This window comes from Hippopotamus amphibius, chromosome 2, assembly GCF_030028045.1.
Source record: "Hippopotamus amphibius kiboko isolate mHipAmp2 chromosome 2, mHipAmp2.hap2, whole genome shotgun sequence".
In the NCBI taxonomy this organism is placed as follows: domain Eukaryota; kingdom Metazoa; phylum Chordata; class Mammalia; order Artiodactyla; family Hippopotamidae; genus Hippopotamus; species Hippopotamus amphibius.
This window is the reverse complement of record NC_080187.1, coordinates 44,705,637-44,730,684: the sequence shown is the minus strand read 5'-3', so window position 1 is coordinate 44,730,684 and position 25,048 is coordinate 44,705,637. Positions and strand designations below refer to the sequence as shown.

General features: G+C 39.0%; 1 protein-coding gene across 4 annotated transcripts in view; it reads right to left on the bottom strand.

The window, feature by feature from the left end:
• Positions 1-1,042: 1,042 nt before the first annotated feature.
• PRUNE2 (prune homolog 2 with BCH domain) overlaps positions 1,043-25,048 on the bottom strand; it is a 271,291-nt gene continuing 247,285 nt past the window's right edge. Inside the window, exons 13-19 of one of the 4 annotated variants that reach the window (XM_057721032.1) lie at positions 24,719-24,821; positions 23,946-24,077; positions 22,679-22,765; positions 18,423-18,521; positions 15,298-15,333; positions 10,602-10,649; positions 1,043-4,579 (exon numbers count right to left, since the gene is read on the bottom strand). In XM_057721032.1, the coding sequence (XP_057577015.1) occupies positions 4,549-4,579; positions 10,602-10,649; positions 15,298-15,333; positions 18,423-18,521; positions 22,679-22,765; positions 23,946-24,077; positions 24,719-24,821 (536 nt within the window). In that variant the 3' untranslated portion in view covers positions 1,043-4,548. Of the gene's footprint in view, positions 4,580-10,601; positions 10,650-13,917; positions 14,776-15,297; positions 15,334-18,422; positions 18,522-22,678; positions 22,766-23,945; positions 24,078-24,718; positions 24,822-25,048 lie in introns of those variants that run through there. The other 3 variants (XM_057721034.1, XM_057721033.1, XM_057721035.1) reach the window with 3 other exon arrangements.

The window sequence follows — 25,048 nt, the reverse complement described above, 5'->3', positions numbered from 1 at the left end:
AAAATTAGCTTCACAGGGCAATTTCCTTGCTCTGTAAAGCCTACCGCTTTGTGACGACGGATGTGTCAAAAGGGCCCAGTTTAATGAAAAGCTCCGTGACTGTTCAGGGTGATGTAGCCCAGGGCAGGCTTCTGACAGCTGCAGCAGCACTGATGCTGCCAGTGCAGGGAGATGGTACAACTGCAGGAGAAGTTGTAGAAGGGAACAGCCCCTTGACAACCCAAAGCACCTTAACACGGCTTTTCCATGATGTGTGGCTGAAAGTTTAAGGTATTTTCATTTTATGTACTTTTAACTTCAGCCTATAAAAGGTTTATTTATTGTTTATTTTGACTTTTAATTAGACTCCTACCTTCATTCTGGGTCCCCAATCCTACCTCTACTCCCACACTCTAATGAGCGTGCTAAATCTTTAAATATGCTTGGACCTTGCATAATAGGTAGCATTGTTTTGTGTGTGTAGGTTTAGAATTTATATAAATAGCACTGTGCTATAAATACCGAGTTCTTACTTTTTCCACTTTACCCTATGATGTAAGTGTTGCTCCATCAATGTGTAATTTGCTGCTTCTAACAGCTGTGTAATATACCATAGTGTGTGTCCACCACATTTTACCCATCCTTTCTCCTAGTGCTGGATGCCTAGCCTGCCTCGCAGTCCCGTGACCAGTTAGGTGAAGGGAGCAGAATGAATGTAACAGTCCACCTTGTAGTGTCATGCCCTTCATTTGCCTGTAATTCTCAGTCTTCTCTTGACTTTCTTCCCTTCATTGGGTTGAGGACAGTATTCACCAGGACTCATTCCGAGGTCACAGGAACATGAAATGTCTCACTTTTTGTAGAGCAACGTCCCATTTGGTTACTCCAACAACTTTCTGAGAGGCAGAGGTACACATTTGTTTATTAGGTTTAAAAAAAAAAATCTTAGCAGTAATTCCCAACACCACTTGATGGCTGTGAAAGTAAAAAACAAACAAGCAAAAAAACTAAAACTAAAATGGCATTTAATGCATTTTAAGTAAAAAATAAACATATGCTATGAAAAGGCAAGAGACAGAGAAAGGAGAAGTTGACAAAATCAAGTAACCATGAAACACGGAGATGCTTCCAAAGTGAGAAACTGCTTACTCGGAGGGTAAACAACACATTTTGGAAGCTTAGCTCACTGAGGCATGGAAAGCAAAAATGAAAAGGGAATAAAACTTGGGTGATAAGAAAGCCAAAATTTATGCTGTCCTCAAGGACCGAGTGCCCAGCTAGACTGATATCCAGATAAGACTCCTGCGAAGTGAAGCTAGAAATAGATTCTTGCTGACTCAGAGGAAGAAAGCCATCACTTGTGGAATCAATTTTTATTTCTGAATTATACAGAGAGGCTATATATATATATATATATATAGTGTTGTTACATATCTTTATATTATTAATTTGCACTATTTAGGTAGAATTTATTTACCGAAACAAAGGCCTAGTAGATACTTTATTCTGAGCAATCCAATACATGGTAGAAAAAACCTTTAAATATATAAAAGATTAGTTTGTGCACATCTAAACATTTCTAAGGGAGCAAACTACAGAGGCATTGTGATTAATTAGATGAGGGTTGCAAACTTAGTACTGTAACTGAATACTTAAAACAAGAGCTTAATAATACAAAGGCTTGGAATAGTGACTCCCTCACACATGTCAGAGTTATGTCTTAGAAGATAACCCCATAAAACATTGTATGGCTTCAGCAGGAACTTCCGGGTTTTCTTCCACCCCCAGCTGTTGCCCTCAAACAAACTTTCTTTCTCCTTGATGATATCTTCTGTGCAGATTTTTGTTCTTAATCAAGGAGCTAAGCGAAAAGCAGTAGCCACTTTGGGAAAACAATACTTTTGCCCCACTGACCCCTTGGTTCCCTTAACTACAAATCTAGAGGAAAAGTGCAAACCGTTCCCAGAAGTCAGAACCAAAGCAAGAATGTCCAGAATGCAAGAGCTAGATAGCTAATGATGTGAATGTTTACATCTGTCTACCTATCATCAGCTGAGGGATTGTTTTTTCAGGATTCTTCTAGGCTTCTATTTACTCGGTTGGAATGCACATGGTGGCTTTTCTCTAGCACGTGCAATTAAATTAGTCTCTTTAAGATAATAAAATAGCAGACGCCTATCAGAATGGTTATGCAGCCCGTAGAACAGCCCAAACAAAATCACTGATTGAGAAAGATGCTCATAATTTCCATGTAGGAAGATGAAGCTCTGAACAGAATACCACCTGAGTAGCCTTCCATGAACAGGCTGGACAAGTTCAAAGAATATGTGAATGGTGAGACTGTTGTCCTGTCTGGTTGACTATCACAAGAGCCCTTTATGGACAGCTCTGTGTTCTCAGGTTCACACCGCTAAGCTGAACACTGGATTCTTCATTACTTCCTGTGGCTGGGGGACCATGTAATTTCTCTTCCACAATGGGACATGGCTGAGCGAAAGGGAGCATCGTTAGTAATTATGCCAGGGCAACAGGGAACAAACTGGAAGTGTGGGAGGCACATAATTTGGGCTGCCAAAGGTGGAGGTGAGCTGTGGGAGAGGATGTGCTCCAGGGGTTCTTCTGTCAGACAAGCCAGATGTTATGAGGAAGGAGACCCAAAAGAATGGTTTAAGAGCATACCAAGTGGAAAGGGACCGAGAGGGGGACATAGATAACGGTAGCTTAGGGAGGAAAGAGAGCTGACCTGTGTATATGAGAGCACGTCTGGAAGGTGGGTGGGGGGCAGACATGAAGCAGATGAGGGCAGTGAAATTGTCACCTGTGCAAAGATGTCTACTTCAAAGCATTTCAAAGCTCATTGATACCCAGGGCTCGAAGTGTCCCAGATAGCTCTCCCGGATGTAGTTACCACACTCAGACGATGGTGGAACCCTGTTCTCCACTATAGTTTAATTTTTGCTAGCTTATTACTAATAGTTGATACTGGAGACTGAGAATAGCTTCCAGGGTAAGGGCAAGACCTCAGCAACAACTCTGTACAGCCAAAAGCCTTCTAAGCAGGCTTCGCTTTGGTTTGTGTAAACCCAACCAGAGCCACATGTTTGTGGCTCGGACTTCTTGCCTTTTTCAGCAGGCCATGCATTTTATGGACTGTGAGTGCCAAAATTTTCTTTTTTAAGAGTAAATTAGTTTGCAGCCTCACTTGTACGTTCTGTTAGAGAAACCAGTATCTGAATACAGTGGGGAGCGGGGAGGATGGACGTGCTGGCACAGGGCTCAGCAAACACTTTCTATAAAGAGAGTCAATGTTTTAGGCTCCGTGGGCCTGTGGTCTGTGGCGGTTACTCTTCTCTGCTGCTGTTGTACGAAAATAGCCACAGAGAGTCTGCAAACAAATTTGTGTGGCCGTGTTTCAATAAAACTTTACTTACGGGGAATGAAATTTGAATCTCTTCCATGTGTTGTGAAGTATTAAAAAAAGGTTTTTTTCCAACCCCAAAGTGTGACTAGAAGGCCATGTGGAAACAGGGCGGGGTGCTGGATCTACCAGCCCCTCCCTCTGCTAGAGGCCCATGGACTCTAAGTCACGCTGGTATTCTCAAAGGCATAGCAAGACTACAAAGATTTATTCTGCAAATGATAGTACATATGCATATTTAATTTTAAACCTATGATTAGCGTGTGTTTAAGCAGATTACTTTCTATAACGCACGTGAGAAATGCAGATAACTGCATGTTACCACATGATGAATTTCTGAGTGGGCCACCTTACATAGAGCCCTTGGCACTTAAAGTGTAACATCTTGAACTAAGTCTATGGCTTGAAGCACAGACAGCTACTAGACATGGGGACATTGATCCTTAAGTTTCTCAATGTGGAGGTCTTCAACATTCACTGGAAAAATGATGATTTTTTAGAAAGACCAATTCACAGAAAACATGATGCCCAATTTGATAACTAAAATAAAACTGATGTGAATTAGAAAGCCTGGCTTCCTTTAAAGACGTTAGAGGTGATTCATGTGGACAAGAACCAAGTGGGCACTTAGCTGACATGGTGTCATACCTGTGTCTACTTTATGGCTGTTTTAAGCAAGCTTAGGATTTTAAAGACGGAGTTATGTGGGGACAACTTTCCTAGGGACTGTTGAGCCCTGTGTATTTTAAACCTGAAATGATCACCAAGGAGAAATCCAGCTAATCTATGGAAACAAATCCACTCTATGAATAGTGGACTGAAGTTATCTGAGTGGTCAATACCAGTCTAAGAGACGAAATAGCACTGCACCGAGGGTTAACAAATATTGAAATGGAAGGTCTTACTTTCTTGCTAAGATTCAACTAAAATCTTTGAGGCACATAATTGGCAAAATAGGAAAATACACACAATTTCATAAAACACGTTAAGAGTAAACAAGTTCTCTTACTGTTTTTCCCCTTAGAAATTTAGAATGGCACCAGGTAGTGCAAAGTGGAAAAAAAGTACCATCAGCCCTGTCTCTTCCAGGTAGATATGTTTCAACAGAACCACGAAGCAGAAAAGCATCCTCTTCTTCCAGCCATGGCCAACTAGGGCTTTTCTTTTAGCTTCAGATTAATACTTTGGGGAAAAAAAAGGAAGAGAAAAATGAGAAACATGAGAAACTGAATAGAAACAGTAATGATTTGGGGGTTCCTGTGCTTGCTTTTTTTCCTCAGAGGACTTAACTGAAAATAAATCATGCATGTTTCTTATACTAGACAAATCTGGTAAAACACAATCTTCTTTAAAATATGGAATCTATTTATACCAAACTTTCTGGAAGCATTTTACACCTTTCAAAATGATCTAGGGGGCAGAAGACTTGTGTGCAGGCTCACTTTTAAGTGGATTAAGATAAGGAATATTATTGCATTTTGGAAATCCACCTATTTTTTAGTAAATGGCCTTCTTGTGGGGCAAATAAATGATTTGCTTGAAATAAGGAACATCTGACAAGCGCTAAGTAGTAAGACAGTGGTAAAAAATAAAACAATGGCAAAAAACCCTCCAATATTAAAAAATCCCATTATAAAAGAAGCATATGTTTGTTTTTTGTTTTTGAAAAATACAGAAAACTATGAAGAAAAACAAAATTTAAAAGTCACCTATTTGGCCACCAGCCAAAGAAAACCACTGTTGACCTTTTCTCATGCCCTATAGCACCTTTGATTCTCCCCCCCTAGATATTTTGTCTTGGAGTTTTAAAAAATTTATGTTAAATTCATCAAAAGTATGTTTCTAACATGTGACAAGTTAGAAACTTGCTACCATATATATGACCTTGGAAACATGAGGCTAAATGGAAGAAGCCAGCCCCAAAGCATGTGAGTGCATTCTTAGGAAATGCCCAGAAGAGGCAGATATAGAGTCAGGAAGTGGGCTGGTGATTGCCAGGAACTTGGGGTCAGGGGAACTGGAGAGTTATGGGGTTATTTTTTGAGGTGAGGAATGTGTTCTAAAATAGATCATGGCGTTGGTTGTACAATTCAGTGACAAGGTTGAGCCACTGAACTGTGCAGTTTCAATGGGTGAATTCTTTCTCAGTAAAGCTGTTATTTAAAAAGTACAAGTCAAAACCAAAATGAGATACCACCGCACACCCACTTGGATGGCTTCTAAAAAACAGAAAATGAGGATGTGGAGAAAAGGGAACCCTTGTGCACTGTTGGTGGGAATGTAAATTAGTGCAGCCATTATGGGAAAGAGTATGGAATTTCCTCAAAAAATTACAAGTAGAACCACCATAGAACCCAGCAATTCCACTTCTAGGTATATATCCAAAATAATTAAAAACAGGGACTCAAACAGACATTTTTACACCCATGTTCACAGCAGCATCATTACAGTACCGAGAAGGTGGAAGCCACCCAAGTGTCCGTCGATAGATGAATGATAACAAAATGTGGTCCATACACACAATGAATGTCATTTAGCCTTTATCCCAGTTGCCACAACAGTGATGAACCTTGAGGACATTGTGCCAAGTGAAATAAACCAGTCACAAAAAGACAAGTATCGTGTGATTCCGCTTATATGAGGTCCCTAGAGCAGTCAAATTCATAGAGACGGAAGGGTGGGGTGTGGTAGGGTGTGAGTTGTGATTTAATGGGGGCAGAGTTTTAGTTCTGCAAGGCAACAAAGTTCTGGAGATTGGTTGCCCAACAATGTGAATGTACTCAACATTACCAGCCTGTACACATACAAATGGTTGAGATAGTACATTTTGTGTTAGGTGTATTTTACCATAATTTAGAAAAGACTAATAAACCGAGTGCTAGCATTACCCTGGCCCACACGTCCCCCCCCCGCAGGCAGAGGCCACCTCGCTCCCGAATCGTCTGTCATTTCTGTGACAGCACGTGCTTGGTTCTGTGTGCTTCTGAACCGTGTGTGAGGTGTCCATGGGTGTGAGGCACCCGCTTACCCCTCCAGGGTACATGTGAGTGACTCGCCGGCTGTGACTCCACTGTTTTCACTCTCACCCTCCAACATTTTCTAAAGCCAAAGGATTTGCCTGAAAGGGGCACAGCTACTTTAATGACATGGATTCTTATAACCTAAGAAAAGCTTGTTTTAAAACATGTCTGTTGAGGCTGGTAACCATAAGTTTGTTTTTTTATGTCTGTGGGTCTATTTCTATTTTATATGTAAGTTCATTTGTGTCATTTTTTGGTTAGATTCCACATATAAGCGATATCATATGGTATTTGTCCTGTCTGGCTTACTTCACTTAGTATGATAATCTCTAGGTAAAGGGAGAAGAATCTGTAAAAGAATACATACATATGTATATACATATATATGTATATATAAACTGAATCACTGCTGTACACCTGAAACTGACACAACATTGTAAATCAGCTATACTTCACTTAAAAAAAAAAGACTTAAAAAAAGAATGTCTATTGAATTCCCAAATATCTAGGGAATAAGCCTAAAATGTCTTCAGGCCACTTGTGTCTCTCTTTCACTTCTTGTGAACATATCACAGCTTCCTGGAACCTACCAGAGCAAAAGAGGGCTATAGCCAGTGAACACTCAGAGGAAGAATTTCCACCATGAGAAAAGAAAAATGCTTTGTTTGAAATGGGCAATTTGGGACGTATATGTGGATTTCACTTAGATCTGCCCTCCCTCCTGAGCCCTAAGTCTGTATGTTGCAAAGGTTCCTGTGCTTTGCTTGTGGAATTTGCAGCAGCTGGGCCGTGTTCATTCTCGCAGCTCTGCAAATAAAGCCAACCCCTGCAGTTCCTTTGAAATACCCTCAGCAGTTCTACCACTTATTAGCTCTGGAGCCTTGGCCAAGTTACGCATCTTCTCAAAGTCTCCATCTCTGTATCTGTAAAGTAGAACAATCATATCTCTCTCACGGCTTGCTAAGGCTTAAGTCTAAACCATTTTAAATTGTAGATAATGAAAACATAGTACATGTCTATTATTAGTAGCAGTAATATTAGTACTAGTAATAGAGTAGTAGTAGTAGCTCAGTATCTTTCTGAAATGGGAAAAATCTTCTCTCTGCTTAATTACTCTACTTACAATAATCTTGTCTCCTTTGGGAGTTTCCAAATCCAGCCATGCTGATTGTCAGGAGAGGCCAGGTGGTCTGGATAGTAATCTCTTTTTTATGCCCTCAAGGATCTGACTTGTTTTCTTATCAGCAGGGTTTTACTCTGGAGGTGTCTTCTTTTTATCCACTCTGACCCCTAGATCTTTTTCTAGTATGTTTTTACAAAAAACAGGTCCTTCTTGACTTGTTTTTGCTTCAAAAATGTACTTCCCAGATGCAGTTATTCCCAAAAGAATGTTTTAAGTTTGATTGATGATTGGAATTTTATTCTTATTCAGATGGTTGCAGCTCAGTTTCTTTCACAGACCAAGAAAATATTTATTAAATCAACACACTGGGGCACAATGTCTGAAAAGTGTGAATGTGGGTCAGAATACCTGAAACTGTCTTGAAAAGTTTAAAGTGCACAGTCACTTTGTTTCACCACCGAGGCACCTGATAAAAAGCTGAAAAAAACACACCATTTTGAAAAACACCTCATTTTTCATACTGACTTTTTTGGTAAACCTTTTAGGGTTTAATTTAACCCTTCAGCTTTTGGTAAACAAGCTGAAAAATTGAAATTTAATAACCCAGTCTATGGAAAGAGCAAGAGATGGTCAAACGTGGGTGATATGTAAGTAAATACAGGAAACCACACTGAAGATTCATCTGCGAGACAACAGTTGTCTTGTGCAGCTAGTGAAGCTATGGACGATGCGACTAATTGCAGTCTCCCCGTAAAGAACCACTTCTCCTGGATCATGTACGCTTTTTATGTGTGTAAGGATATAAAAAGTCATATTGCAAGTTTTAGGAGATGAATGAATAAATAAAATCCAAACCTGAGAGTGAAGCAGCTGGGGCTACTTTTAAACATAGTATGCTTTTTGGAAAAAAACTTACTTTTAATCAGAATTGAAATATGAAAGGAGTGTTTCTCACTGGGCAGATGGGCTTCACTTTCTAGCACTAATTTTCCAGTGAGACATAGCAACTTTCTGATAATTTCTCATGTGTGTTAAATGAGGTTTCTTACAAAGCGTCTGACAATCTTGTTTAATGATAAAAAGAAACTCTCATGTTTTCTGTGGGACGATGGGCTTAACCTTCCCTTCTCTCTCTCAGGAAAATGAGAGGCCACTACAGTATCAGCACACAGTACATTTTATTCTTGGCCTAATTGAGCTCCTTGGAAGAACCTTTGCCCATTTTGCAGTTTATCCATGTAGTACTAGCTAGAGAAGGTATAAAATGCTTCCACTCAGGGACCAGAAGGTAAACGAAGCCTCTTATTCTGATCCTGAAGAAAGCCAGAAACCCAGGGCTGAAAGTCAGCAGAAAAAAATCTCAGCCGCTCTGGCCCCTCATCCCGTCTCTCACCCTCCACACCGTGATCGTGTGCCTGGTAAGGAAGAAAGGGGAAGCCGGAAAGGAGTATTTCCTAAGAAGTGGGAAGTAACATTAACAAGTTGCAGCCTCCCCGCCCCCATGCCCAGCCCTGGAATGAACCCCAACAAGAAGCAGTGCTTTGCCCTCTCCCCAACCCAAACAGCCCTATACACAGATGAGTCGCAAACCAGACAAGGCAAAGGAGTGGGTAAGCCCGCAGATGTAGCAGCTGTAGGCTAGTGAGGGCCAGCGTCCACGCAGCTCCGTAACTGTGGACGCAGGACTCTGCTCTTGGGGGCGCTGTTTTGCTGAGGGAGGGATGATTTGCAAAAAGAATTAGATGGACCAAGGGCCTATGGTATTTTTGTTTTGCGGAATTTTCGCGTGGCAGTTTGCTTGAGGCAATTGCTGTCTTTATGGCCAAAAGATGGGACCAGTGTAACTTTCAGAAAAGTAGCTGCGCGATATCAAAGGTGTCCTCTACAGCTTTTGTTCTTTGTATACTCTTCAGTAAAGACCTTCTCTCTCGAGTTTGTGTGCATATACTTCCTTAAACTGCAAGGTCACCATGACAACTACAGACCCAGTGCCCTGGGATTTTCCAGTTTCCCTTCAGACTTCCTCCAGGGAAAGGAGGCCACAAGAGAACAAAATGTGACAATAACAGATACATTTAAATGTGACCTTTGCCCCTCCTTCTGGATTCCTGTGAAGAAGGACAATGTTAGATTCTCCACAACTCATACCCAATTAGGAGCCCCTGACTGGATGGCCAGGTTCTCTGAGAGCATGACGGTGACCACAGTTTATTCCCTGAAACTGACGGGCACAGTAATGAACTCTTGCTGTCTTAGGCAACACATTTTGTCCTCCCTGGTGTTCTGTTAGATCGGAGGTGGAACATCCATTCCAGCATTAAGACCACCTCTCTCTGATTTCAAAACCACTGGCTCTAGAACTGCCCTGAAAAGGCTCTACTCCCAGCTCTGGGCCATCCTTACAGCTGTAGAACACTGGACTGGTCAGCTCATCTTGCTGCTGCTCTTTTTCCTTATCTGCAAAATGTACCTCATTGGCTTATTCTGAGGATAAAAATCAGATAGAGTGCGTGAAGCTTTTTACATAGAACCTGGCACATGGTTCAGAGGCCCCAATACATGCTCAATTTTTACATCTCACAGGATGAGACTAGGTGGACCAGGTCATTTCTAAAGTTCCATCCAGACTCAACTGCCTCTTGAATTTTCAAAACAAGGATTTTTTTCTCTCCCATCCACCAATATAATAAGTTCAAATGGAAGTCCCTACTTTTGCTAATTAAAATATGAATGATGTAATTCAGAAAGCATTTGGGCATTCCTCTTGTCCAAATGCTTTTACGCCTGGCTCTAATACTCATTTTCTCCTCATTTTTGGACTGGAAAAATGGAATGCCAAGTAAAGACTTAGGTTGTTCTTAAGACATGTAATGGTGATCATGAATGAGACGGTCTTAAGCTGGCACATTTCTCTTTAAGTTTCTAATTTCAGGAATAGAGAACGTGAAAGCTGAACATCTAAACGGTGTTTACCCAATCCTCAATGTATTTTTGTCTTTCAGAGCCCAGCCATACAATAATATAAGTAACCACATAGTTGTTATTAATGGTGAATTCTTACTCCTTCTCCATAGAAGACATTTCTGGGTCATTGTAAAGGCAGCTAGTTCTGAATGCAAGGGAAAAAAAAAAAAAAGGAAGCAGTAAACATTTTCTCCACTGTTACCACTGTGTAAACACGACAGATTTGGGCTTTTTAAACTGTTTAGTGTGGTCGCATTGCTACTACTGAACACGTCCACACCTGCACAAATGATGAGATTAAGCTCTGATTCTTTTGCCATCAGTTCTGAAATATAGTAAGTGCTCCGGATTTAGAAACAAAAAAGGAAGAGTGAGAACTCCAAACACCTCCAGTGGTCTCTTCTGTCCTTATTATTTCTTTTCCCTGACTTTTCAATTTAACTTATTCAGGGAACATGATATTGCAAATTTTTATTTGTAACCCAAATACTATATTTTATACACAAAGGACAGTCCCTCTCAAGCATCCTAATTTTATTTACACATGAACACAGTTAGCTTTGTTTTCACAACAATGAAGATTTTTTCCGAGACAGTAAGAGGAAAAATGCCAGTGTCAGCTTTCCTTGGTATTGTTACAGAAAAATACCTTATAGCTGAAACTGTGTTCAGGTCAAACAAGTGAGTCCTAACATTAACCAAAACGGATCGTGTTCAGGAAGAAAAATGTAACCATATAAAATAAGGAAAGTTTTTCTTATGGGGTATCAATGTGTTTATGCTTTCTTGTGTAATATTAGCTGCTTTTGATATTCTGTGTGATTCCTTTGTTAGCCAGTTTCAAATTTGCTTTTACTAATTTCCAATTAATACTTAAACTTCAACTTTTCCCCTCCGGTAAATATTTTATTGTTGGCAAACAGATGCTATTTAAAGAGATTCTGTGATCCTTTCTCCATGAGAGTTCCTTTTGTAATGTGAATAATTCCACGAACCTAGGTGTCTGTCTGCAGATAAGAGGTTCAGTTATTAATGTCAGGTATTTTGTTGACAAGGGCAGAAGTCTAGCTCCCTGAGGAGGGCAGAGGGCTTCCCCCACCCCCACCCCACCTTCTCTCTGGTGGTGGTATTTTTATGGAGGGTATTTGGCAACTCTAGTGAAGAAGGACAGTCAGGCAAGTGTTGACAGTGTTCTAGAAAAACCCAGTAAAGCTGGAATGCAATCAAGAAAGGGCAGTCTTTCAAACCTAGCTTTTCTGCTTTTTAACTTTGCGTAATCCTTCCAAAGCAAACAGCAATTTGCAGTTCATGTACTACTGGTCACTCCGAAGGCAACAGATGGGTTCTTTGCAATTTTCAAAACAAGAACAGCGCTCTATATACAATTTATCCTTCAAAAGTCTTTTCTTTCCTATATAGAACTAAAGGTTTAAGGAAAAAATAAGGCAGGCTGAGGAACTTGCCTTCTGAAAGTCAATTAGAGGTGGAGGTGGGGTGTGGGGGGGGGGGAGAGGGTGAATGTTTAAAAACATTAGTGGGACTAAAGCAAAACACTAGGCAGAGACTTTGTTCACCGACGGGGTATATGTTTGGTTTGGTTAGAACTGACCTGAAGCTTTCTAGTTAAGGTTGTACGGAAAGTCAGAGGGCCTGTGTTCGTGAAAGGAATCTGGTTTATCTGGCTTCTAGAATCTAACCACAGATCTGCAGTGACTATGTTTTCTGAACCTCAAAGCATCATCTACAGTCTGCCCAAGGACTGGGGGACCACTTCAGAGGCTGAAAGGTAGTTGAGAAGATGTAGTTATCGTGCCCAAATGGTAGGATGCTGAGAGATTTCAATCATCGGTGGGGTCAACAGAGTAAAATTCTTTCTCCTTCCACATTTTCAAGTGTGTGACTATATTTCATTTTCTCATATCTGTAATGTCACCATCAGAAGAAGTAGGATCAATTGGAGGAGAATTCGGACAGGCGGCTTACCCACTGAATCCAAAGCAAGAGCATAGACCTCCTAGGACGAATCTCATTATTTTTATTCAGCCATTTACTTTAAGGCAGTGATTCTCAAAGCAAGGTCCTGAGACCAGCAGTACTGGCATTACTGGGAACTTGTTAGAAGTACAGATTCTCAGGCCCGCTGAGTCAGAAACTTAGGGGGCGAGGCCCAGGACACCTTGTTTTAACAAGTGCTCCAGGGGATTCTGATGCACAGTGACGTCTGAGAACCACTGCCCCACAGCAACGATCTTCGTCTTGTGCACATTCACCAATTCATGCAGCAGAAATTTACCGAGCGCCCCGTATACTAGGCATGCGCTTGCTGCTTCCTTTAGGAAGGAGATCGAGAGATCTCGGAACCACTCAAGACCATTCAGATATCCGGGGAGAGGGTCCGTGGAGGTAGATAAGTGAACAAAGTGAAGAATTTGAGGGGTAAAAAGAGAAAGCTATATGACTAAACCAAAAAGGACAAATGTGTTCCTATAGTAGCTAAGCAGGAAGAGTAGAAATGTGGAGGGAGAATATCTATTGAAGGAGGCACCATTTGATGGTAATGCTAGCACATGACTAGGACTCTATAGTGGGTTTGGCTGGAAAATTACTGATGCTCCCTCCCCATCTTTTGTCTTGAAAACAGCTCCTTCATTTCATAAATACGTTATCCTAAAAAAATTGAATTCAACAAGGAAATTAATCGCTGTTTCTCTCTGTAGGGAATCTCACGATACAGTGCAATCTGAGCACAGATAAATGTTAAAAGGGTCTTTGTTATGTCTGGCTCCTTGATTCCTAACGTCTTCCTTACTTCACAACTTCTTATTTTTAACACTTGAGGTACAGACCAAGAAGATTCTGTTAGAGTAAAAATTTATATAATTTTGAGTATTGCTAGTCTAAATGGGTGTCAGTTATCTTGAAAGAAACCTAGAGGATAGGAATGTTTAACAGTAAACTACACAAATGCTAAGCTTTCTAAAGCAGAAAACCTTTCCTTGATTTTTTAACCCCAAAGATCCATACTATAGGCAAATAATTTCTACAGATTACCTGCTATGAAAGTGTGCTGTAGCAAAAAAATAAATGGACTGTTTTCATGAGGAATTGGCATTTACACCTATGCAGGAAAAACTTCACTAATTTAGATCTTACTTATTCAGAATGTATAGCTGTTTGGACATTGTCCAGGCTTTGTGGTTTTGCAGTATCTATTAAAATAGGAACGGGTTATAAAAATTAACAGTGTAAGCAACACTGTAAGCTTCATACAGCAAGTATTCTTGTCTAGGTTTAACACAGTGTCAGAAAAATTATTTGTGGCCTGGAAATAAGGAAATTACTGGATGTTCTTTAAAAGCAGTGCTGAGTCGACTTTCTATTGATCTTACAACTCTGCATAGGTAGATATTAACCTGTAGATTTTTATTGAGCAGAGATGCAAACAATTTCTGTCCCAGGGAAAAGATAACCCTAAGGTTACAGTTTATTGCCCTGTTGAACATTAATCAGTTTTGTATATAAACCAACATTTTTATCTTAATGTTCCTTTATAGACTACTTATAGGTATCTGCTTTTCAAATGCTCTTTGAATTGGTTTTAACAGCTTACTGGTTCCTTCATTAAATAGTTAGTTGAATAAAATCATTGGCATGTATTCATTTTATATTTGCATTAAAGTTATGATTTTGCTGTTTTGAAAACTATACTTTAATAATACTGAGCAGTAATTTTTTTATTCATCCAAATAGCTCAGAAGCTGTTAAGCTATATTTCCCAGCACTAAATTCGGTGTTTTTAAAAAAACCTTGGAAATTCATGAATTTGGTTCTATAAAAATATTGCAAAGTTCAACTTGCCATCATTTTTCTGCATTAGTGTGAATTCGTGAGGTTTATTGCCTCAATATAGCCAAGCAATCATCTGGATGTAATACTGTGTGTGGCAGTGCCTGTGATGTGTTTCTTTTGCTGTGGTGCCTCAAATTGCATGGATAGATATATTTTTAAATTAAACAACAGTAACAAGATAATCAAGATCATGGGGTGGGGGGCAAATAGACTGTAGTACAAATAACCGAGATTACATCTATCATGGAACAAAGGAAGGTTTTAAAGGACAGCATTATCATCAGGGCGGAAGAGTAAAACACCAGGCATGCAGATTCTCCCAATTCATTCCTTAAATGCAAGCCAACATCACTGCCAGCTGCTGAATGGAAACCCAGTCTTACTTAGCCGCTTCTGATCCTTCCCTCAGTTCTTCATCCAGTCTGCATGAGCAAAAATTATCGGTGTAGAAAAGAAACAAAAAAAGAAGCAAGCAGAGCGTGAGAGAGTCACTCAGCAAAGCAGAGCCAAACATAAGTGGAGCGTATGTGCTTTTAAAAACCAACCTTTGGAGCACCGAGACACACGCCTTCAATTAAATCAGTGTTTACGTACGTTTCCTTTGCAAAGTCCTTCATAATAGTAGATATAAAAGTTGCAAGAAAATTGGCAACATGCTGGCTGAATAAAGCTGGAAACAGCCACAGCAGCCGTTGGGGACAGTTAAAGTGAGCTTGCAGCCTGGGCCAAGTCAGGGACGTATCTGGTTTAGTAGGTTTCAGTTGCAAATTAGGTTGACCTCAACAGCTTTCTTTACACACAAGACAAAGACTGGAAATGATATACTACAAGGGACTGATGCCAGGACCTCTTGCTCTGGTAGCGTGTTGAGGTCACCCACAAGTAAGACACTGGTGGACACACACAGAGGGCCCAGCGTGAATTGTAGAGCGGGAGATTTTTACCTCACACTTCTCTTATAAGATCTCTCTTCATCATACCTTACAGGATAAAAAAACGAATGCAGTGAGGAAAATGAGCAGATGATGGAAAAAATGACAGGTCAGTGTTTTACAGAACAGTTAAAACATGAGAGGAATAAGCCTACCCAAATCATAATCAAATTGCCTTTGGGGAGAAATCTTACTTTTATTAGATGTAATCAATGATTTCGAATTTATAATTATATACAGCCAGTGCTCCTGATTTGCAGTTTCCGTGTCTGCAAATTCACCTACTTGCTAAACTGTAGTTGCAGCCTCCAAAGCAACACCCGTGGCACTTTCATGGTCACTTGTGGATGTTCACAGAGTTGCCAGAAACGTGAGTCACCTAACATGTAGGTCCCCAGTGGAACCAGGCGAGGCTCTGCCTTCTCGTCTCAGCTCTCGTGCTGCAAACTAGTAGTCTTTTTACAGTCTGTGTAGTGCTATGTTTTTCTCACTTTTGAGCTTTTTGCTGGTGATCTCTTTATTTAAAATGTTCCCCAAACATTGTGCCTAAGTACCATCTAGTATTCCTAAGCACAGGGAGGCTGTGATGTGCCTTAGGGAGGATATGTATGTTGGATTAGCTCTATTCAGGCACAGGTTATATAGTGCTATTCGCCCTTAGTTCAATGTTAGTGAATCAACACTGTTGATCAAATAAGGTATCTTTAAACAGAAATGCATGTAAAACAAGGTTATATATTAATCGGTAAATGAAAATGTTGTGACTGAGTATTCACAGAACCTTAGCCCTGTATTGCCCCTAGAAACAATGGTCAGCACTTTATTAAAAGCTTGTAAGAACATCACTGACACAAATAATAAGAATCAAACATCACTGCCAAAAATAAGAATCGACTGTAATCAGTGATTAAAAGTCTCTTTCCAGATTGGGCTCATTTTTCTTTCATTTAAGCCCTCCATCCCAGCGAAATATTGGTCTTGGACTGGATGAGATCAGATCCTCTGAATGTTGTTGTGTCATGGGAAGGAGCTATGCTTGTTATCAATTTGAAAATGGCTTAATATGAAAATGAGGCAATGAGGGTCAGTTACAGAAATGAGAGACAGGACATCTGGAGGAGATGCATTACAAAAGACAGGAGAAATCATGGACACGTGGGGAGGACGTGCATGGTTGTAAATTTCTTCCTCCAGAAGAAAATCTTTCCAAATGGAGCCCTTCCTCCCAAAGAAACTTTTCCCAAATGGAGCCCTTGAAAACTGTTATGTGTAGACAAACGAAAAGGGCCTCCCGTATGTTTAGCTTCTCAACTAAACTTCCCTGTATGACTAGCGAGTCTCTAAAAGCAACACAATTACAATGAATAACATTCTGGATTGTCAGCTTTGTGCAGGAGGCTTCCTCAGTGCTTTAGGTACATTGTTCCCATTCAATCTTCAGGACGTATCCATGAACTAACTGTGCCTTACTCTCTCGTTTATGGTTGCTGAAGCTGAGAGTTTTAAATAGGCTTCCTGAAGTCTCAGAGAGGCAGGTGGGAGGTTCAAATCTAATGCTAAGTCTCCCAAGCCCACTCTCTTCTCTTCTTCCACTTGCCACATCGGGGAAGCATTGCCACATTTACCTAGAAAGTGGCCAGTGCTCATTTCCACTTGGCAAGGGAAGGTCCTTGTCATCTTTTGCAAAGGGAGACAGCATTATAGGAGGTGGGTGCTCCAGTACTTCTAAATTTAAAGAACTTGGAGGGGATTTGAAGATGGGGGTCCCTTTCTTGAGGCAGCAGGCCAGAGCTATGAGGTGTGCTGGTTTGGGGACTCTATGAACCTAGTGAGGATTAAAGCCACTGTTAGGAGCTCGTGAACACTCTGCTGGATTCAGCTGAGCCAGCTGGCTCTTCTCAAACCAATCAGTATCCTCTGTTCATACCTGATACTGGGATGCAGGAAAACCAAATGCAGCTACTTTTGAGCTTTGACTTTGGATGGATATTTTAAGGGAGGTAAAGAAATCTGCTAGAAAAGGGCTCGGGAATTTTGATGCCAGGCTGACCAGGATTTGAATTATAGTTCCATCTCTTCCGTGTTCCTACTTATACTTTGCGTAAGTAATGTCCCCTTCCCAAGTTATCTTCCTTATCTGTAAATGGGGGTTTACTGTGGGAATTAAATAAAGGGTATAAATAGAGCCCTTCTAGGCCTAGCACAGCAAAGACACATTGAATGAGAGCCCTCGTTTCAGTTTCTGTGCCTTTTTTTTTTTTTTTTTTTAAAGCGAGGGGACTCTTTCTTGGAAGCCCAAGTTGGGAGGTCAATTTTGCTCTCCACTTTATGGAGGAAGATGGGGTATCCTTGACTGTTTCCTCTGAGCTGATGGTTACCTTCCTCCCAGTTTTAATTACACAGAAAGCTAGTGAATCAGACATAGTGAAAGAAAAACAGGACTGACAGTAACAACAGTTCTTTGCAACAATGAACCAGTTAGGAGGGTTCATTCTCCAGCATCATGTTTTAAAGTCCCAGCTCCAAGCAGTTGTTCAGTTACCTTTTTATTCTAATTATTTTGGCAGCATAATCCTACAACCTTCAGCATCCATGCTTTCTTCCTACAGGCTTTACCCTATGCCGAATAAGGAAGTCATTCCTAACTGCACCACCCACCACTCTTTCTCTTTCAGCTGAAGGGAACCATGAAGAAAAAAGGACTTTGAAGAAAACAGAGAAAGGGTAATTTTTTTCTCGTTTCCTAGGGTCAAGCAGATAAATTGCTTTATATAAGGCAATAAAGAAATCCAGGCTATGCACAAAACCTACTGTGTCTGTGTGGCATGCAGGACACAAGTAACAAATATACTGATTCATGTTAAATTTATGCTTTCTCCAAAATGGCAGTAAATTCAAGTGAAAATGAGGAACTCTCAATAACACCAATAGAAGGTTATGTGAAAGAAGATCTGAAAGAAGGGAACAGTTATCTCTAGGTTATAAGAAAAGAAATATATTTACTGAAGAATACTTAATATTTGTTTTAAATATAAGATAATGCCATTTCCCCATATTTTAGAAATGAATTATTTTCTACTCTCCTTCTCCAGACATGCACTATTTTTTACCTAATCTTCAAAACCATCAGGACTTACTTGATGATGCGCTCTGGAATATGCATGCAGTCCATTGGGATCAGCCCACTGAGTTCTGATAAGCTACTGACGTATTTAATTTTACTGCTGAATTTTGAACTAGAAAAAAGAAAAGAAAAAAGATATCAGTCGCTCCTCCATCCCTCCTCAGGCTGCTGCCTCTTCTTGAAAATTCTTATCACCTTGCCCCAGCACTCTTACTAAGAAGAATGGCTATATTATGTGAATAGTTTCTGTGTGCCAGACACTCTTTAAACTGGTTTATATATATTAACTCTTGTATTTCCTATGATAGCCTAATGAAGTAGGCACTATAATTATTCTCTTTTTAAAGGTAAGGAAACTTAAAACATAGGGAGTTAAGTATTTGCCCAGATTTCACCTTCGATACGTGGCAAAGCCTAGATTTAAACCTGGGCAGCCTGACTGAAGGGTCCACACATTGCACGGCCTCCCGGTGGTTCCTGCCACTCTGAATTTTCACTGGTTTATGGTTTGTTTTGTTTTGTTTGTTTGTTTTTAACAAACAAAAATCTTGTCATTAGTTCTTTCAGAATCTACCAAGGTTGATATATTTTTAAAGTATATGTAAACTCGTTTTCCTTATTTTTTTAGTTTTAATTTTACTTTATTTTTTTTTAAAGTTTTAAAGTTTGAGAGTTCATTCCAGATGAACCAATGTTCAAAAAACATGTTCTAATATTTGAGATGAAAGCCGTTTGTCATTCAAATCCAATGTTGTCATTTTAGATGTGTGTAATTGCATAGAAAACAACTCGCAAGGAGACCCCTGAATGTGCCTTTGGGAAGGGGGGTTGGATACAAAAATCAGTCGTTGCTGAAGGAAGAACTTGGTCTTATCTGTAATGATTGGATGTTTTATAAGAAGGCATTTCTGTATTATTGGTGTAATAGCAAGCTAATTCTAAAAATATATCATTCCGATTGAAACGGCATTTGATCAAGCATCAGGCTTTCTTGCATGGTCTGTATTGAAAAGCCCTCCCCAGTCCACTGGGAGGATCCTGCTGGGAAGATGCTGCATCGTCCACCAACTGTACTGTCTTCTGTTCAACTACTGTGTATTCTAATAGGAAGTCTTTTCAGGGTCATTTCTCCATACATCTGTCTTTCACATTTTACTTGCAGTTTTGACCGTGGGCCACTGGCTGTGACTTGTGAACAACCTTCATCTCCAAACAGTCACTTCTAGTCCTCCTGATCAGCTTGGGTGAATACACACTACCAACGATGTGCTACATTAGGCCACTTCCTTCCTCTGGTGTTTTTGAGCTAAATTCAGGTTTTGATAAAGGAGGGGGTGAAACAAAAAGGCAGAAGAAGTCACGCAAGGGGGACACGTCCACGCTGTAATGTACAGTTCTCTAAATGCACCAGAGGTATGGTACCTCCTTCTTGGTATATTGGTGTCTGCTGTTTCCTCTACCTGGCTTTAGCTAGCCAATCCTATGAGTTCCTCAGGACTCAACTTGGGAGCATATTCTTCTGGAAAGCCTCTCTTGATGCAGATCTCAGTCTTCATGCTCTGTCATCTTAAAACTCACCCTCACCCTAAGTTATCAGCCCTATCAGCCCCCATCGTGCTTCCTTTGTACCCTGTATTATAACTGTTTTCCACTCTGCCTATGTCAGCTGTCAGGCTGTGAGCCGCTTGAGGACAGCAGTTGAGCTATTTAATTTCTCAACCACCAGCACCCAACCCAAAGCTTGACACAAACAATTCATTTTTAAAAAAAGGAATTTGAGTGGGGAGGGGTAAATTAGGAGAATGGGATTAGCAGATAAAAACTACTATATATAAAATAAACAACAAGGTCCTACTGTGTAGCACAGGGAACTATATTCAATATCCTGCAATAAACCATAATGGAAAATAATATGAAAAAGAATATATATATCAATATATATTCTTTTATATATATATATGAATCCGTTTGCTGTACACCAGAAATTAACACAATATTGTAAATCAATTATACTTCAATTTTTAAAATACATGAGTTAAAAAAAAATTTGCCATATACCTCTATCATAGGTTTTACCCTTTAGCAGTGAAAAGACCTATAATACATTTTAGTGACCTCTTTTTTCAGTTTGAAAAGTTGGTGACACTGATGTAGACTGATTCACAGAGGGATCTTTACAGAGGGTCTTACACGATGAAATTGTAGAATACAATGTTTAAGTACTTGAAATGTGTATTCTTTAGAATTAGGCAGACATTGGGTTCAAAGCCTGAATCTATCATTTCTTGGCTATGTTACCTTAGACCTGGTGTTGACAAACTGTGACCTGTGGGCCAAAGCCAGCTTGTGACTTTTTTTACATCCTTGAGCTAAGACTGGTTTTTACATTTTTTAAATGGTTGAAAAATGATCAAAAGAATATTGTGTGACATGTTAAAAAATTTCAGAAAATTCAACTTCAGTGTTCATAAATCAAGTTTTACTGGAACACGACATACTTATTTACATCTTGCCTATGGCTGCTTTTACCCTACCATGGCAGAGCTGAGTAGCTGTGATTGAGACTGTATGGCCCATAGCATTTAAAATATTTAATATCTGATCATTTACAGGATGGGCTTTCTGGCTGTTGCTTTGGACAATTTATTTGACCTCACTGAACCTCACAGTAAGTAGCATCTCCTTCAGAGAATTGTCATTAGGGTTAAGTAAAATAATGCATGTCAGCACTCAATAAATGTAGGTCATTATTAAATGTGATTTACCACAATACTTGCTACAATTTTATAATTTTGGTTGTAATTATTATTATTATCTTGAAACTCCCTTCAATAAATATAATCCTTTTTCAATACTCTTACCATTACAAATACTTATCAAGAAGAAATATATTTATTCTATAAGAGCTGAATTATTAAACAAATATCAATAAATCAATATCAATTCTGTTTACTTTTTTACCCATTAAAGTTTGTATAAGCTCGTCATTGTACATGGATTCCTATTCCTGTCAAAGCATTTTCTGCTCATCTTAAAATAAGTGGCTTTTTGTCCATCTTAAAAGCTGATATTATTTTTTAAAGTACTTTAACATGGTGTGGTAAAGAGCGAATCTTTGCCAAAGGAACCCTGGATGAACCCTGCTGCTCAGTTGTTGGAAGCAGGGGATGGGAGTGCTCAATAAGTGAACACAGAACAGAAACGGTGGACTCTGGAAGGCAGAGTAAAATCTACCTCAAAAAAATATAAAGGACGCTAACCTTTAATTTTTTTCTCCAGAAGTGAAGTGATCAGAATTTTTCTTAGGGATTCATTAAGAAGAGATAGAAAAATTTCAGTTTTTCTAATTTGTATCCTGACGTTAAGCAAGACATTGTCCCAGTTAGTTGAAGTATAGCTGATCCGCAACATCATATTAGTTTCAGGTGTACAACACAGTGATTCAGTTTTTTATAGACTATACTCCACTGAAGTTATTATAAAGTGTTGGCTATATTCCCTGTGCTGTACAGTAATCCTTATAGCTTATTTGTTTTATACACAGTAGTTTGTACCTCTTAATTTCATACCCCTCCCTATCCTATTTTTTAAAGCTCTTGAGAAAGTCTGTGCTGTCCCTTTCATTTAACTGTCTCAGTCCTACTGTATAAGAGGCATATCTTACTTTTCATCCCCAAAATGTAAGGTTATACAGCATCTAACACAAAATAGATGATAAATATTTACCAGTTTGAAGTGAATTTAAACCAGGAAGCCTCATGGATGATCAAAACAAATCTCTCTAAATGGCTGTTCAGATTCTTTACCTACCTTTGGTGACCTACATGGTATTTGTTCAGAAGAAATAGAACAATTAAGACAAGACCTGGCCTCTGTTTCTGTCCTTGGTGTGTCTTTATTTTCCATTGTCATGTTACTCTACCTCTTTGATTCTCTACAATATACCATATGACTTTAAAAGTACTATCTATTCCCTTTTGTAATATGGCATGGAAACCTCACTATTTCATCTACTCTGTTTACAGCAAGCAATATAAAGGTCATGTTTTATAATTACAGGGGAAAAATATTCACTGTGAAAATCTGCTCACTCTTAATTGCAGTCTCTTGCCAGGTAGTCCAAAGTATATTTTCAGGAAAGGCAGAAGCAAAACATATTTTCCTACATACTCTCTTGGTTTATGAATTTTTGTTTAGAAAACGATGTTTTGTTTAGAAGACATTTTAAAAAAACTAGTACGTTTACTTTTATGACAATAATGACCATACCTTATAAAAGGCCGTGTAACTGCAAGGATTGTTCTGATGAACCAAGATGGATGAACAATGATGAATGATTTTAAATTCTTTCGCAACCTATTTTGAAAAAAGAAAAAAAAATTACTCATAACCTATTCTGAGTGGGAATTAAAACAGAAAGTATACCCCCAAATAAGAATACACACACATGCACACACACAAATAAGTTACTGTCATCTGGTTACTGTCATCTGGTAGGAATGTAAGTTACTGTCATCTGGTAGGAAGGTATACAATGCCATGATAAATAAAAAGAATGCTTTTTGAGATATAATTTGAAACTTGCATAATTCAAACCTCATTTTCCCATAGGAACAAATGTAAAATAGAATTGTTGTATTCTTGGCGTGCATACATCTATAACCATATGGCATATTTTTGTTTAACAACGCTTTTCATTTTTCATCAGCATGATTTTTACTATTTTGAAATGAATACACTCTTACTAGTAAGTTAGCCAGTTTGTTCTACTGAGCCTGGGTTTCTTCTGTATAATGAAAACAGTAACACTATATATCATGTTGTTGTTTGGCCTTCAGATAATCCTTTCAACGTTTTGTATATTCAGGCATATTTTTTAGCATTAGCAATGCTACTTTATGTATGTTTAGATGATTAATGATTTTAGTTACTATCACAGGGCACTCACATGTTGCTTTACAGGGAGCCACATCTGAGGGGAAACCACACATATGGAAGATATCATAAATTTGTATGCTTATTATGACAATTTTCCTGTAGATGGCAATAACGTGTTTGAGTCTAATAAAACCAGCATGGATAGAAGTGACGTATCTTGAGGAAGGGGCACACAAAGGCACCATATGGACCAGAATTAACAGGGAATGTTGAAATAAGAGCACAAGGGTTGCCTAAGTCATAATAGTCCTAGTGCACAAAAATGGCAGCAAAGTCACATGATACTAGTAAAGAATCATGGACTTTGATTTATCAGCTCAAATTGTACCTCCATATGGCAAACGGCATATGCATACTTTAAAGTACTTGTTTTCCAGTTTGAGCTTACAACATTTAACAAACTGGGGAAGATTTGCTTTATTTCAAATTTGGGGCATCAAGTGACACTTTTATTAAGATTTTTATAATTTATTATCTCAAATTAGCATTGATTCAATGTTCCTAAATTGTGGTTGCATTTTTGGTAAATTAAAAGGTCACTGGAGATGGGAGTTACTGAAGAAGTCAAAATAGTGATTAGATAACGGAGCCCACATACCGTCTGTCAATCATCTGGTAGCATTTCTTCATCCAGCCTAGCCCTGGCATCTTTCGTCTTGGGGTTGCACCATTCAAGTACACAATCATATAGTCTTCAGCTACCATCAACTCTAAAGTACTTATTACATATCTGATCACAGGAAGAAAGAGAAGTGTTTTCATTTCCCACATGAAAGAGTTCATCTTATTTCACCATAACTATACAACATTTAAATTACAGGGTGCGTGACATTTAAGAATGGTTGTACATATTACCTCTTCACCTTGAGAAGAATGCAGTTACGTATGATCACTTCTCTGAGAGTATTACTCATTTCTTTGTACGATTCTCTCTCTCTTTTTTTTTTAATGCAGGTACACTTGAAAAGTGTGTTAGAAACCTGACTTTCAAAAATGCCAGCAATGTTAGTATATATTAAGGGCAAGTCAGAGTAAATAAAAGCAGATATAGATGAAGTCAGGTTATCATCAGTTGACGAGGAACATGTTATCAGAGAATAAAAATAACACTTCATCCAAAGGAAATGTTACAGAATATTAAAATGCATGCCAAACTGTGTTCATGTTGTTTTCAATCCATTCTATGGACAAAACAGCCCCTCTAAAGCTTTCAGTCTCTTGCGCAATTTTCCTTGACACAGATTTCATCAGCTTTTAATCAAAGGCTTAAAATATTCTACATCATCTGTTTCCTTTTATTAAAGATGCTCTATCTGCCACTGCATGCCCACAGACATTAACTCAAAGCATTTTGTCGTAAATATCACTCACAGGAAAAGATTTTCCATGACATAGTGGTAATCTGCCCGACTGCTGTCTGGCAGAAAACAGGCCGCAAACACAATGATGGCATTTAGGCCATCCCCATAGTATCCTGGGGGACAAACAAAAAGACATTTGTAACCAACTTAAAGCTCTTAACAAGATAACATTTAACCTAAAGGATAAATCTGGAAGCCTTGGCAGGTGGATGTATGTGGATATATTAGATATATCTTTAAATGAGTATTATATAGACTATACTTCTGTAAGTATATACACATATAATTATCTTTCAGTGGTTAAGATATGTTATATAGGTTCTTACATACATAGTGTGAA